Source organism: Blennius ocellaris (genome assembly GCF_963422515.1).
Source record: "Blennius ocellaris genome assembly, chromosome: 5".
Taxonomy (NCBI): domain Eukaryota; kingdom Metazoa; phylum Chordata; class Actinopteri; order Blenniiformes; family Blenniidae; genus Blennius; species Blennius ocellaris.
In genome coordinates this window covers 7,054,444-7,066,674 of record NC_137654.1, presented here as the reverse complement: position 1 = coordinate 7,066,674, position 12,231 = coordinate 7,054,444, and the positions used below count along the sequence as shown (strand labels likewise).

The 12,231-nt window shown below is 43.0% G+C and overlaps 3 protein-coding genes across 4 annotated transcripts in view; all 3 read right to left on the bottom strand.

Moving 5' to 3' along the window:
- Positions 1 to 554, bottom strand: part of LOC308130148 (interleukin-17 receptor D) — a gene marked incomplete at its 5' end in the record, with an annotated part of 47,401 nt that extends 46,847 nt beyond the window's left edge. Inside the window, one exon of the mRNA XM_080496346.1 lies at positions 508 to 554. Within this exon, the coding sequence (XP_080352472.1) occupies positions 508 to 554 (47 nt within the window). The remainder of the gene's footprint in view (positions 1 to 507) is intronic.
- Positions 555 to 2,620: 2,066 nt separating this feature from the next.
- On the bottom strand, positions 2,621 to 8,289 carry cav4b (caveolin 4b). Of its 2 annotated transcripts, XM_080497233.1 has the most exons (5): positions 8,101 to 8,289; positions 5,832 to 5,995; positions 5,340 to 5,601; positions 4,119 to 4,306; positions 2,621 to 2,824 (listed from the first exon to the last, which is right to left on the bottom strand). In XM_080497233.1, the coding sequence occupies exons 3-5, from the start codon at positions 5,598 to 5,600 to the stop codon at positions 2,641 to 2,643; spliced, it is 633 nt and encodes a 210-aa protein (XP_080353359.1). In that variant the 5' UTR covers position 5,601; positions 5,832 to 5,995; positions 8,101 to 8,289; the 3' UTR covers positions 2,621 to 2,640. The 2 variants fall into 2 exon arrangements, with proteins under 2 accessions (XP_080353359.1, XP_080353360.1); XM_080497234.1 differs by lacking the exon at positions 5,832 to 5,995 and having other exon boundaries at positions 8,101 to 8,131.
- A 1,481-nt stretch (positions 8,290 to 9,770) lies between these two features.
- arhgap4b (Rho GTPase activating protein 4b) overlaps positions 9,771 to 12,231 on the bottom strand; it is a 33,846-nt gene continuing 31,385 nt past the window's right edge. Inside the window, 1 exon segment of the mRNA XM_080496508.1 lies at positions 9,771 to 12,231. Coding sequence (XP_080352634.1) covers positions 12,173 to 12,231 — 59 coding nt within the window. The 3' untranslated portion in view covers positions 9,771 to 12,172.

Below are 12,231 nucleotides of genomic sequence, written 5' to 3'. Positions count from 1 at the left end.
TGCTTTAACTTTAAGTTGCACATGCACATTTTGGAGACGGGAACAAGGCAGAGCTGATACTTATTGATCCAAATAATCACAAAAAGTCTAGCTGGCAGTGTTGTAGATGCGTTTCTTTAGAAATCCAATCTTTTATATCACCCCACATTTGTTTTAATAGAGGACAAGTAAAGAAAATGTGAAAATGTGCTCCATTTTCATATTGTGCTCTGCACACGTCTGTGTAGTTTCATTACAAAATCAAGCAACAGCGCCCTCCCGTGGTCTGACATACTAACTACATCCTCGTCACTGTGTCCGCTGCTGCAGTGGAAACACCTTTTTTTTTTTTTTTTTTTAACGAATGAGGTGTTGTCACCTTGTAAAGTTGTCTTGTAAACGGGGCCTGACACTCAACCATAGAGGCTGCTTTTGTGTCTGGCAGTGAGCTCCGGTATGTCACTCTCCCTGGATTCTACCGTTAGTCTGTTGGCATGAGCATTAACAATGTAGATTCTTCACACAAACGAGAAGGAGTCTGTTATGGGAACCACACCTTCCAGACTCATCAACATCTTCACACAGATCTCATATATACAGCTTGATGTTTGCTTTGCAATCCTTTTACTCTGAGCACAATGAGGAGGCCACTGACCAAGAGGTTCTCTGTCAAAGAGGTTCTGGTCCAGCTTTTTGGACATGATGAAGAGGACACTGAAATTGAACCAGAGATAGAAGAGGATGTCTCGGATTTTGCTCCAGACTTTGAGGAGACTGACCAGTCAGCAGATGGAGAGGGAGAGGCACCTGAAGAACAGGCACCTGAGGAGACATTCCAGTCCCAGAGGACACTTGCTCTGGTCTTCATCCCCCCAGGACAGAGGAAATAGAGCGAGAGTGGAAAACATCATAAAGATGATGCCAGGGTCAACATGGTATACAACATCTCATGTGGATGACATCAAGTCCAGCTTCCAACTCTTTTTACCAGAGTCCGTTGAGGGAATTATACTGGAGATGACATAACCTGGAGGGGAAGCGTGTGGTTGGGGACACCTGGAGAGAAATGGACCTGGTGGACGTCCAAGTCTACATCAGTCTGTTGATTCAGCAGGAGTATATTGCTCAAACTAGGAGGCTACAAAAAAGTCTGTGGGGTGCAGAGTCTGGCAGGTCTTTATTCCAGCAACTATGTCCTGACAACAGTTTCATGTCCTTTCAATCATTATTTGATTTGAAGACCAGCCTCTGCCAGTCTGGTTAGGAGTGTGAAGCCCCAGCACCAACCCCCCCTGGCTGATCTCCCCCCCTGGCTGATCTCCCCCCCCTGGCTGATCTCCCCCCCTGGCTGATTTCCTCCCTGGTTGATTTTCGCGGCTGATTTGTATTTTCACTGCAGTTATTTTATGTCTAATTCTATAAATTCATGTTAAACACAACTTTGAGACTTTGTTCACAGCTAAAGAATGTTTGCATCACAATTTGGTGATGAAAAATGTTTTTTTTTGTGCTAATTTAAGAGTAGTTCAAACAGATCGGTCAATTTTGACGGGGAGCACTAAAGCAAGGGGTGGGAGGTGAATACGACCCGGGGGTTGAATCCAGTTGTCTGACATATGGGGACCTGGTTAGACTTCATTGTTCACGGAGTACCAAGGAGAACCTTGTTGTCGCTCTGCTTCATTTGGTGGAAGATTTGTACGTGACAGTTGATATGATGAGCTGCACTTCAGAACATTACGGTAAAATAGTACCTTTTCTGTTCCATGCGGTGTTAGTGCAGTGTACAGTACACTTACTATGTATACTTACTATACACTGTACAATACTAGGTACAGTGCAGTGTATAGTACAGTGTTTATTACAGTGTACAGAACAGTGTATAGTATAGTGTACAGTACAGTGTATTGCACAGTGTACAGTACTCAACTCAACTCAACTTTATTTATAAAGCACTTCGACAAAGTGCTGTGCATTGAAATAAAAATATAAGAGGCAAAATAATAACATTAAAACAATAAAAACAATAAAAAAGTTAAAGCAATAAAAACAATCAGATGGTAAAACAATAAACAAAACATGAAAAGTTAAAACAATTAAAAAAAAAAAAGAAGGCACTAAAACCAGAGCAGAGTCTCACGCTGAGGTAAAAGCCAAAGAATAAAAATGGGTTTTAAGACGAGTTTTAGTACCATGTATAGTACAGTCGTAGTAGTACGGTCGTGTTCCGGTCAAATCTGACCGATTTAAACTTTAAACACTCATAACCCCCCCCCACACACACACACACACACAATGAATGATGTCAATTTGGCTATAAACAGGTTAAGACTGGGGTTAAAGACTTGTTCACCATGATGAATATATCTTATATCTTGATGTTGAAATTAGTTGTGGAAACTGCAGAATTTCTCAACAGCGTGAAAAAGTGACACCCCAAACAAAGATAAAGGCAGCAAAAATTTGTTTTTGTTCTTTATTGATTGCTTCGTTAAAACACAATATTCATGGCCATTTTAAATACTAAAACCAGATATAGTATTTTTCATACAAGTAGAAAATCAATCACATAATATTTAGGCAGTTTGCAAAATGATGCCAATTAAAAAACAGGAAATACAAAAGAAAAGACAAAGGCTCACTCCCTCTTCTTCATTCCAGTCATACCAGGGTTTTCTCTCGGGGTTGGTGCCAGTCCTTGTTGGAGAGCGAGAGAGCGACCTGACTGCAGCCGAGGGCGAGGGAAGTGCAGAACGGAGAGATGAAGACGTTGACGGTGCAGATACACAGGGAGCGCAGGCAGGGGAGGAAGGTGTTGCTCAGCTGGACACAAGGAACCAGGAACCTACAGGGAGGCAAGCATGTGAAGCATTCGGTGGAAATCAGACCGCTTCGACATTCACACTGATTGTTCCCGTGGCGGAGGTCCTGCTGGCAGCGAGGGGCTGAATGAACGGATGGATTCATTTCCATTTCCTACATGTGCATGCAAATATGTGTTCATCATTTTGATGACGTGTAAAGAAAGAAAACCCGAGGACGAGACACGGGAAAGTCCCAGATAGCTTATTTCCATTGTAGCCCTCATAAAAAACAAAAAAAAATTATAATAAATTATAAAACAAAAACATATTTTGTCACAAACAGTGATATTATAGTGAACAATTAAAAACATAAAATTGTACAAAAGTATAAATGTATAAAGTTTTTCCTACGCACAAATCAAAACAAAAAGAGCAGAAACATAAATTATACATCACCGTTAGTTAAAAAGTATTTTGGTAATAATCAAGTGTTTTGCATGGATTCCAATAAAAACCTAGACGGTGTGTGTGTGTGTGTGTGTGTGTGTGTGTGTGTGTGTGTGTGGCTGAACAGCAAAGAGCACAGCCTGTGATCCTGATACATGAGACAACTTTAGAAAGTAACACTACTGCTACTACGAACATTAAGTCAGTGAGGAATGAAAATTAATTATGATTAATTATTCTCATTTAAAAAAATTAATTGTGGTTTTATAGCTGCAGAGCTCCAAGGCTAAATGGTGGGATTAAAGTCATTAAAATCAAAGTCACAATTCCAAGTACCTGGCAGCCTCCATCATTACGAGTGAAATTAAAACCGCTCGAGTAATTAAAAAGTTGTACACAACTTTTGAGCTGGAGCGTCTCCTCTGTCACTGAATAGTGTTTTGAAGCCGATCGGATATTCGCCCTCAGAGGAGATAACGTTTGCGCGACTGCCTATTTTTGAAAATTGCGGACTTCCTGTTGGACGTAGGTGAGGGGTGTCAGCGCGGGAGTTTTGGTTTGATCTTTCTACGGCATGGCAATTTCAGTGTATCTAAGTGGCACTAGAGAGCACATTTTGGCACTTTGGGGATTAATTCGGACATTTTCTGAAATTTTTCGCCAGTTTTTTGGCGAATTTGGCGAGACGCTACTACTATTAGGATCCTTGCCTCCTAAGGAGACTTGGCCTTTCGAGTGAGCTCGCTACACTCAGACGTCTGCATGTGGAAAATCAATCCACACACACTCCTTGTACTTTGTGTTGGTCCTCTTGCCATTGCGACAACCACTAGAGGGCGGTCTTACAGTATAGCCCCACATTATAATTGTTTCATTTTGGAAACGTACCAGACGTGTAGGCAGGCGAGAACCGCCAGGAAAATGCCGCACATGAAAGCGAAAGGCACTGCGAGCAGCAGCGAGAGGCAGCGGTACGTCCATACACGAGTCTTCTCGAAGCCCACCACGCTGTAGACCCACACCCGGTCGGCGCTGTGGGGCGTAGCCGGCTCTGCCAGCACATCACTGACCTCCACCTGCAGACGAGGGACCAGAGGCAGTTTAGATTGAAAACATCCACATTGTGACACCACACTGAGGCTTCCAACCCTTTTTTTATCCCCCAAGTAGCCCCATTAGATTGGCTTTATAACGGAGGAGAGTCCCCCTCAAATGCAGGATGGATGGAGGGATGGATGGATGGATGGATGGAGAAATGCATTTATGATGGATGGATGGATGGATGGAGAAATGCATTTATGATGGATGGATGGATGGAGAAATGCATTTTTGATGGATGGATGGATGGATGGATGGATGGATGGATGGATGGATGGATGGATGGAGAAATGCATTTATGATAGATGGATGGATGGATGGATGATAGATAGAGAAATGCGTTTATGATAGATGGATGGATGGATGGGTGGATACATGGATGGATCGATAGAGAAATGCATTTATGATAGATGGATGGATGGATGGATGATGGATAGATGGATGTATGGATAGAGAAATGCATGATTGATGGATGGATGAGTGGATAGATGGATGGATGAAGAAATACATTTATGATAGACGGATGGATGGATGGATGGATAGAGAAATGCATTATGGATGGATGGATGGATGGATGATAGATAGAGAAATGCATTTATGATAGATGGATGGATGGATGGATGGATGGATGGATGGATGGATGGATGGATGGATGATGGATAAATGGGTGTATGGATGTATGGATAGAAAAATGCATGATTCATGGATGGATGGATAGATGGATGGATGAAGAAACACATTTATGATAGATGGATGGATGGATGGATGGATGGATGGATAGAGAAATGCATTATGGATGGATGGATGGATGGATGGATGGATAAATGCATGGATGAGTGGCTGGATGATAGATAGATAAATGCATTATGGATGGATGGATGGATGATGGATGGATGGATGGAAGACAAAAACAAGGTGCTCTGACATGTTTGACCATGACAGACTATTATTATAAATAAATATATATAACATATAAACAGACTATAATAATAAGGAGAAAGAGGAGAAGACCTTGAGGTGGCGATTGATGCCGTTGGGATCTCTGTTGACAGGTTGGGAGGGTGGGGGCGTGGGGGCAGAGGGTGGGGGCGTGGCAGTGGAGGGTGGGGGCGTGGGAGCCGGTGTCGGAGGTTTGGGTGCTGGCGTTGGGGCTTTGGAGGCAAATTCAGGTGGAGGAGGAGGAGTGTTCATCTGCTCCTCCACCCCTCCATCTTCATCCTCACTGTCGTCGATCTTACACTCCACCAGGCCGTCGTCATTCACCATCATCATCCTGCCAACCAACACAAATACACACAGTCCAAGACAAGGGCGGACGTTGTTATATATGCAACAACAGAATAAAAAAAATTAATATATATATATATATATATAAACACAAAAGGCCTGGCTCCGCCCACACACGCCCATCTATGGGAAGAGGAGGAAGTCCTTCCTCTCGTGGTGCCATGTGCCAGAGCAGAGCTGCCTGATTGTGGGAGGAGTCAAAAGGAAGGAGCCTACCTTGATTGTGATTGGCTAAACCCCCGATGACACTATATCGGGTTTGATTTCGGATTGGCTGGTTGAAGCAACACACTTTTTAAAACCTGGAACAAGCCAGGGAGAGAGAGGGAACACTTTCTTTATCTGGGGCGTCGGTCCTGGTATGGAGACGATTATTACTGCTGGAAAGATTAGAAAGAGACATTAGAAAAAGAAGTTTGCATACTGTGACCCCTTTAATGACAATAATATAACAATGTGAAATTTGCAGTTTTCAGGCTATTTCAGCAACAAGTGTGTAAAGTTGTTTTCAAATCAGTCAAACATTTTGTGTGTCTGTTTTGTAAGATATCATAAATGGTCCAATCTGAAAGTTTAAGATATTTTTACCTTTAGAAATTCCATTAAGTGGTAGAAACATCTTCCTGTGCAGCCACACGCTGCTTGCAAATTGTCCCTCCTACCTCCTTTCCTATCCACTTAGGAGGTTTCCTAAAGGCGGTAGGGCAGACGATCACCTTGTTGTTGCAATTGGACCACAGTTTCATGAAGTGACGTCAAAATAATTGGCTGCCGGCGCAGGTTAGTGACGACTGCCATGGTGAACTTCACATTTCCAAAAATGGACTACAAAATGTGCATTTCTAACACTTTCCCATTCGAACCACTGACATAATCTCAAATATCATAAGGTTTGAATCAAAGGAAATGGGAACTAAAGTAAAATGGCTACCAGGTGAATAAATAACCAGTCAAACTGAGAATGGGCTGTACAAGACGTTTACTTTACTGTGTTCATTGCACAACATCCGCATAATATTCATAGTTGGGACCTGAGTTTTAGATTATTTAAAGTTGTACAAGGAATATTATTGCTTTGGTAACTTAACGTGATCTGTGTTGAGTCATGGTGAGTTTCCCTGAACGCTCTGATGAGCCGGCCCTTTAAATGTCGTCGCTGCAAAGAATTGTGGGGCATCATGACCTCACCTCCTTTGGTAAAGGAAGCATCAATGTTTCCTAGGCTAAAGGAGGCTCTAAAGGAAGCATCAGTGTTTACTAGGCTAAAGGAGGCTCTAAAGGAAGCATCTGTGTTTCCTAGGCTAAAGGAAGCATCAGTGTTTCCTAGGCTAAAGGAAAGATTGAGCCTCCTTTCCTTTGCTTATTGAGAATTTGAATGTTCCTTATCATGGCCGCCACTTCCAGGGGTTAAGTGAAAGTGGATAGGAGGGGATATTAGGAGATAGGAAGGAAAATTAGGAGATAGGAGGGACTATTAGGAGACAGGAGGTACTATTAGGAGATAGGAGGTACTATTAGGAGATAGGAGGGACTATTAGGAGGTAGGAGGGACTATTAGGAGATAGAAGGGACTATTAGGAGATAGGAGGGACTAATAGGAGATAGGAGGGACTATTAGGAGATAGGAGGGACTATTAAGAGATGTGAGGGACTATTAGGAGATAGGAGGGACTATTAGGAGATAGGAGGGACTATTAGGAGGTAGGAGGGACTATTAGGAGAGAGGAGGTACTATTAGGAGGTAGGAGGGACTATTCAGACGCACCCATCCTGTGTGGTGAAGTCAGGCTGTGATTCGTGACTAAACCACAAGGGGGGGTAACTCCTGATGAAAGTGATGTTTCAGATTTTTCCTGGCAAACCTTATTCTGCTTGACACAGTAGCGACAAACTTGACTTTAACATCCTCTTGCAGGTTCCTACTGTCGTTGTTTATGATCAATGATGATGTTTATTCCTTCCGAAGTTGTAAAACATCATCTTTGCTTTTAAAGACGTACCTCTGCTGAGATACTTTTGTAAAATACCTCAAATAATCCTTAAATGATTTCTCCAACGTTGGATTCTGCCTTTTGCTCACATTTCAAGTCAAGTGCAACGTGTTCTGTTTGTTTAAAACCAGAGCTGAACACACAGCCTGCAGAGGCAGCCTGCACCCTGGGGGAGTGTGAGACGGAGCTGAGCCGGGGGCAGTAACACCTGTTCCGTCGCCCCCCCTCCAAAAAAGAAGGCATGGCAAAATCTGTAAATAGCGGCCGGTAATTTTAAGATGACATTTTTAAAATAAAACCCGGTCAGAGAGAGAGACGGGATTCTGGAGCAGCAGTCCCAGCAGGCATTGGACTTAATGTAGAATTCAACCAACCAGTGCGGCTCAATAATGGATTCACTGCCTTCACAGTCGTGAATCCCGCTTGGATCACGCTTGGCTAATATTCATAATGCACCACCTGCGCAACAGTGTGTTGAATTACCAGCAACTTACCTTGATCAAGCTGCAACCGATCCCAATCCTGTGAGTGGAGGGCGAGAGGAAGCCCTGCGGAGCGGAGCGCTGACCTCCGACCTCAATCAGACCGAGTCAGCAGCTTCAACCAACAATGTCCCTCTGAACTGAGACCACACGGATTCAAGAGTGCTAATGTGATACGATGCTGCTCAGACCGTGTGTGTGTGTGTGTGTGTGTGTGTGTGTGTAGCCTGTGTAAAGAGGTTTATTTTAAGAGGAGGAGTGGATGGTGTAAAAGATCCCATTACAGCACCGCGGCGCAGTCTGAACACAGAAACAAAGACCATCACGCACGTGTTGCTAATGTGGCTAATGGACGTGGGGGAATCGGAATTAATCGCCTTCGCCGTTCAACGGGAGCGTTTAAACATGGTCAGGGGGATTTTTTTTTGGGGGGGGGGGGGGTTATTTTAAGACTTTGACAACCCGGTTCCACTGCACCGGCCTGCAAGTCTTCAAGAGATGATCTATAAGACGAGGAAACGAAGACGTTTCGGGAGGACTGGACTGAGGATTTAATGGACATTGATTGGCAGCGAGCCAGGAGACTTGGCGTTACGTGTCGGGGAGGCCGAGCAGTGAAGATGAGGAAGAGTTCCACTTTATTACACTGCAAAGGCAACCGATTCCACAGAAGGTGGGTGAATTAAGACTCATATGTTGTAGAACCTGGATGGCGGTTGTGAAGGCTCCGGTCCCAGTGTGTTTTTTTTTTTTTTTTTTGGCACGAGTGGGTGAGCGAGATATCGGAGAGGGTTTGTCCCTTGAAGGGAATCAGAGCATGAGCTCCAGGAAACCCTGTGGGAGCCGCTGCACTGCGCCACGCAGTTATTACACATCTGTGAAGGCTTGATTAATAATAGACGACGTTCATATATTCTGAAACAACGCGGACAATATTCTTTTGCAGGGAAAGCCACACCGGGTCCACGGATGCCTCGTGGACACTGCTTCCTCGTCGTTTTGTGAGAAAGGAAAGGCAAAAACAAAAAATATGTGAAGGATTAAATTATTGATAGTTTTTTTTCAGGATTTATTCAGATTTCAAATTAAAAGCCATAAAAGATTTCTTATATTATAGTATGAGCGTTCTGTATCAAGACAGAATAGAAACACGTTTCACTTTTGTCTCGTCGCTTCACAAAAGCTTCAGACGTCCTTTAAACGAGGGTTAAGAAAGTAACTGTAGTCGCGTTTAATTATTTTGTATTGAAATGTGGAATAGATTAGGAATGGTGATTAAAAAAACAACTAATGTAATTCAGTTTTGGGTTTTTTTTTAAATAAAGGACTTGGATTCCTGAGAAGTACAACAAGCATCTGTGCAACTTTGTGTTAAATTAAATTATAAGGAGCTTCTGTCACCGAGTGTTTGAGGGGGACGAGTAAATACCTTTTTATTTCTTCCTTCTCCTTTTCATTCATACAAATATCGACCAAGTGGAGTGTGTTCTTTTTTTTCTATTTGTCTGTTCAAAATAAAGGCTCATTCATTCGTTCATTGTTTGATTGTTGTTTTTGTTTTTGCCGCCCGTGTTGTCGAAAAGGAGAAAAAAAGAAGAAGCAAAAACTGATGAAACTGTATGTTTCAATTTTCTCCTCCTTGTATCAGAGTTAAGTCATCATTTATGTGTGGAGGAAAACCATTTTTCTTCACTTTGTCATCTTTATTGATTCATCTTTTCTTTTTTTAAACCACATATACAGCTGGACACAGTAAATTTAGTGACATCATCATACAGTGACCCAAAATAACAAGGTGTTTTAATCAAAGAAGCAGAATCGACTGAAAAAAATAGCTCCAACTGAAGTAAACCCATTTGCCTTTGATGATGAAATACAACAGTGGGGGGGCGTGGTCGAATCCAGAACACTTCCAATGCTTACTGATGGGGCCTGGGTGGGCGGGGCCTGGGTGGGCGGGGCCTGCGTGGGCGGGGCTCGCTGGAGAAAGCAAGGGGGCGCTAAAATGCAGTATGGATGTTTGAGACAAGCGTGTCAATCGTGGCTGGGGAAGCGTCGCGTTCACAGTTTAAACGGAGGAAGCCGCCGCCGCTGTCTCCCTGACCCCCGGGGGGGTGATGGGGGGGGGGGGGGGGGGGGGGAGGGTTGGGGGGGGTCGATGTGGCTCTTGAGACTCAGGCGCAGTTTCCCGCTGAAGAGTGACGTCCACCAAGGACCTGAGAGAGACTCTTTACTCGTTCCTGCCGAGCCAAACCTGAGTTAGCCCGTCTGTCACTCTGCAAAAGCCCTGAGTTCTGGCCCATGGCTCAGGCCTCGTTTCACATATGAAGGGGTGTGTGTGTGTGTATGTGTGTGTGTGTGTGTGTGTGTGTGTGAAATCAATACGTTTTCACCTCGTTGCAAACAGTTTTTCTCGTCAGCGTGGTTCAGATCCTCAAATTGTTCAATGTAAAAATGAAACAAACGACTCAATAATCTGCTTACTTAAGTTAATTCACCTAAATTCCTATAAAAAATCCCTTTAAAGGTGTAGTATGGAATATTTTAGCCAAAAACAACCTAAACGCGAATTCGACGCTGCAATAAATGTTAACAAGTTGCAATACCACTTTGTGCCACAAGGTGGTTTAATGAGAAGAAGGAGCAAGAAACAGACACAAAGAGGAACCGGCATTTCGGTGAGTATCTGCTGAGTGTTTGGCAACGATTGATAAAGCTATGAGGAACAGTTGCTCACTACTGCCACTCAGTGGACATAATCCCAGAACGGACCAAATTAATCTGTAAATTAAGAATAAAGACTGCTACTCTTCAACCTTGGTCCCTCGCAGCAGGAGAGTCTCAACGTTAAACGGATCGTTGGCCCATTCAGCATTTTCAATGATCCAGTGGATAAACAGAGGCTGAGATGTTACTTAAATCTTACATGTTGTACCTAGAAAGTAGATGTTCTTTTATTAATATAAAGTGGATTCCTCAGGTTTGCCTCAGCAGCAGCAGTCTGAACCATTTCAAGCAGAGATTTAAAAGAATTCATCAACAGAAGCTCAACCTCACTTTAGAGAAGCACTGAGCTGTGTGAGAACATCTGAAGAACCTCATTCAAAACCAAGTTATTTGCTCGAGAGAGAAAAAAAAAATACAGCTTGTGGCGTTAATTTGAATTTTGCAGGTCAGACGAATGAAAACCCTCCGGCAAAGCTCAAGTTATTAAAAGTTTCCATTGTGCCATAAAAAAACATAAATCTATTTTATTTTATTTTTTTAAAGACCCACTGAACTTGCCGTCATTGTCGATTCCCCAAGTTTATGGTCTTGATAGAAATCTATAGCGTTCAACAATTTGATAACTTTCGCTCTGCAAAGTGAGTGAAGCTGTAAGAAAATGTCTTAAATCAGCAATAAGTTGAAATAACAATTTGGGTTTTCATTGTGTTGGTGAAAATACGTTTCAGTGCTGATTGACACACTTTAGCTTCTCCCAGCTAAAAATGCTCACAGTCTTTATTTTTCTTTTTTTTTTTGTTGAGACGATGAACATTTTGAGGCCTGAAGTCCCACAACACAACTTCTTCAGTTTTTATGGAAAGATTCCACCTGTTGAGACTTTGTGAGAGAATAAACGAGCATAAAAAGTGAGAGATGAGAAGGCACTCCTAGACACAGGCCCAAGATCAGTCGACTTTTTCCAATAAAGCAAAAAAAAACCACTACAAAGGTGAGCTGATCTCAGACCTGCCACTAGGGGGCAGTTGGAGTCTTTTGCTGTTGATGTACAGTAAGCGTCATGGCAACCACTTTGAAAATTCAGCCTGGTGATAAATCTCTGGCGTCTTCACATCCCTGATTCTCCCCCCAAAAATTATATTTGTATATATTAAAAAAATAAAAAGGCTGGAAAACTAAGAAATAAACAAACTTAATAGAAACTGAGGGCTGGAAAACAGACACACTGGACGGACAGTAACACGGCACCGAGACTAGTGGCACTATGAGATGGCAGAGACACAATTATCATACGCGTGTCAGAAAAATAATCCCAAGGTCGTCGCCCAACGCCTTCATGGGCGTCAGTAATCCCTCCTCAGTCCACCGGTCGGAAAAGGGCCCGTCCTCGGATACCGAATCCCACCTTTTTGCAGC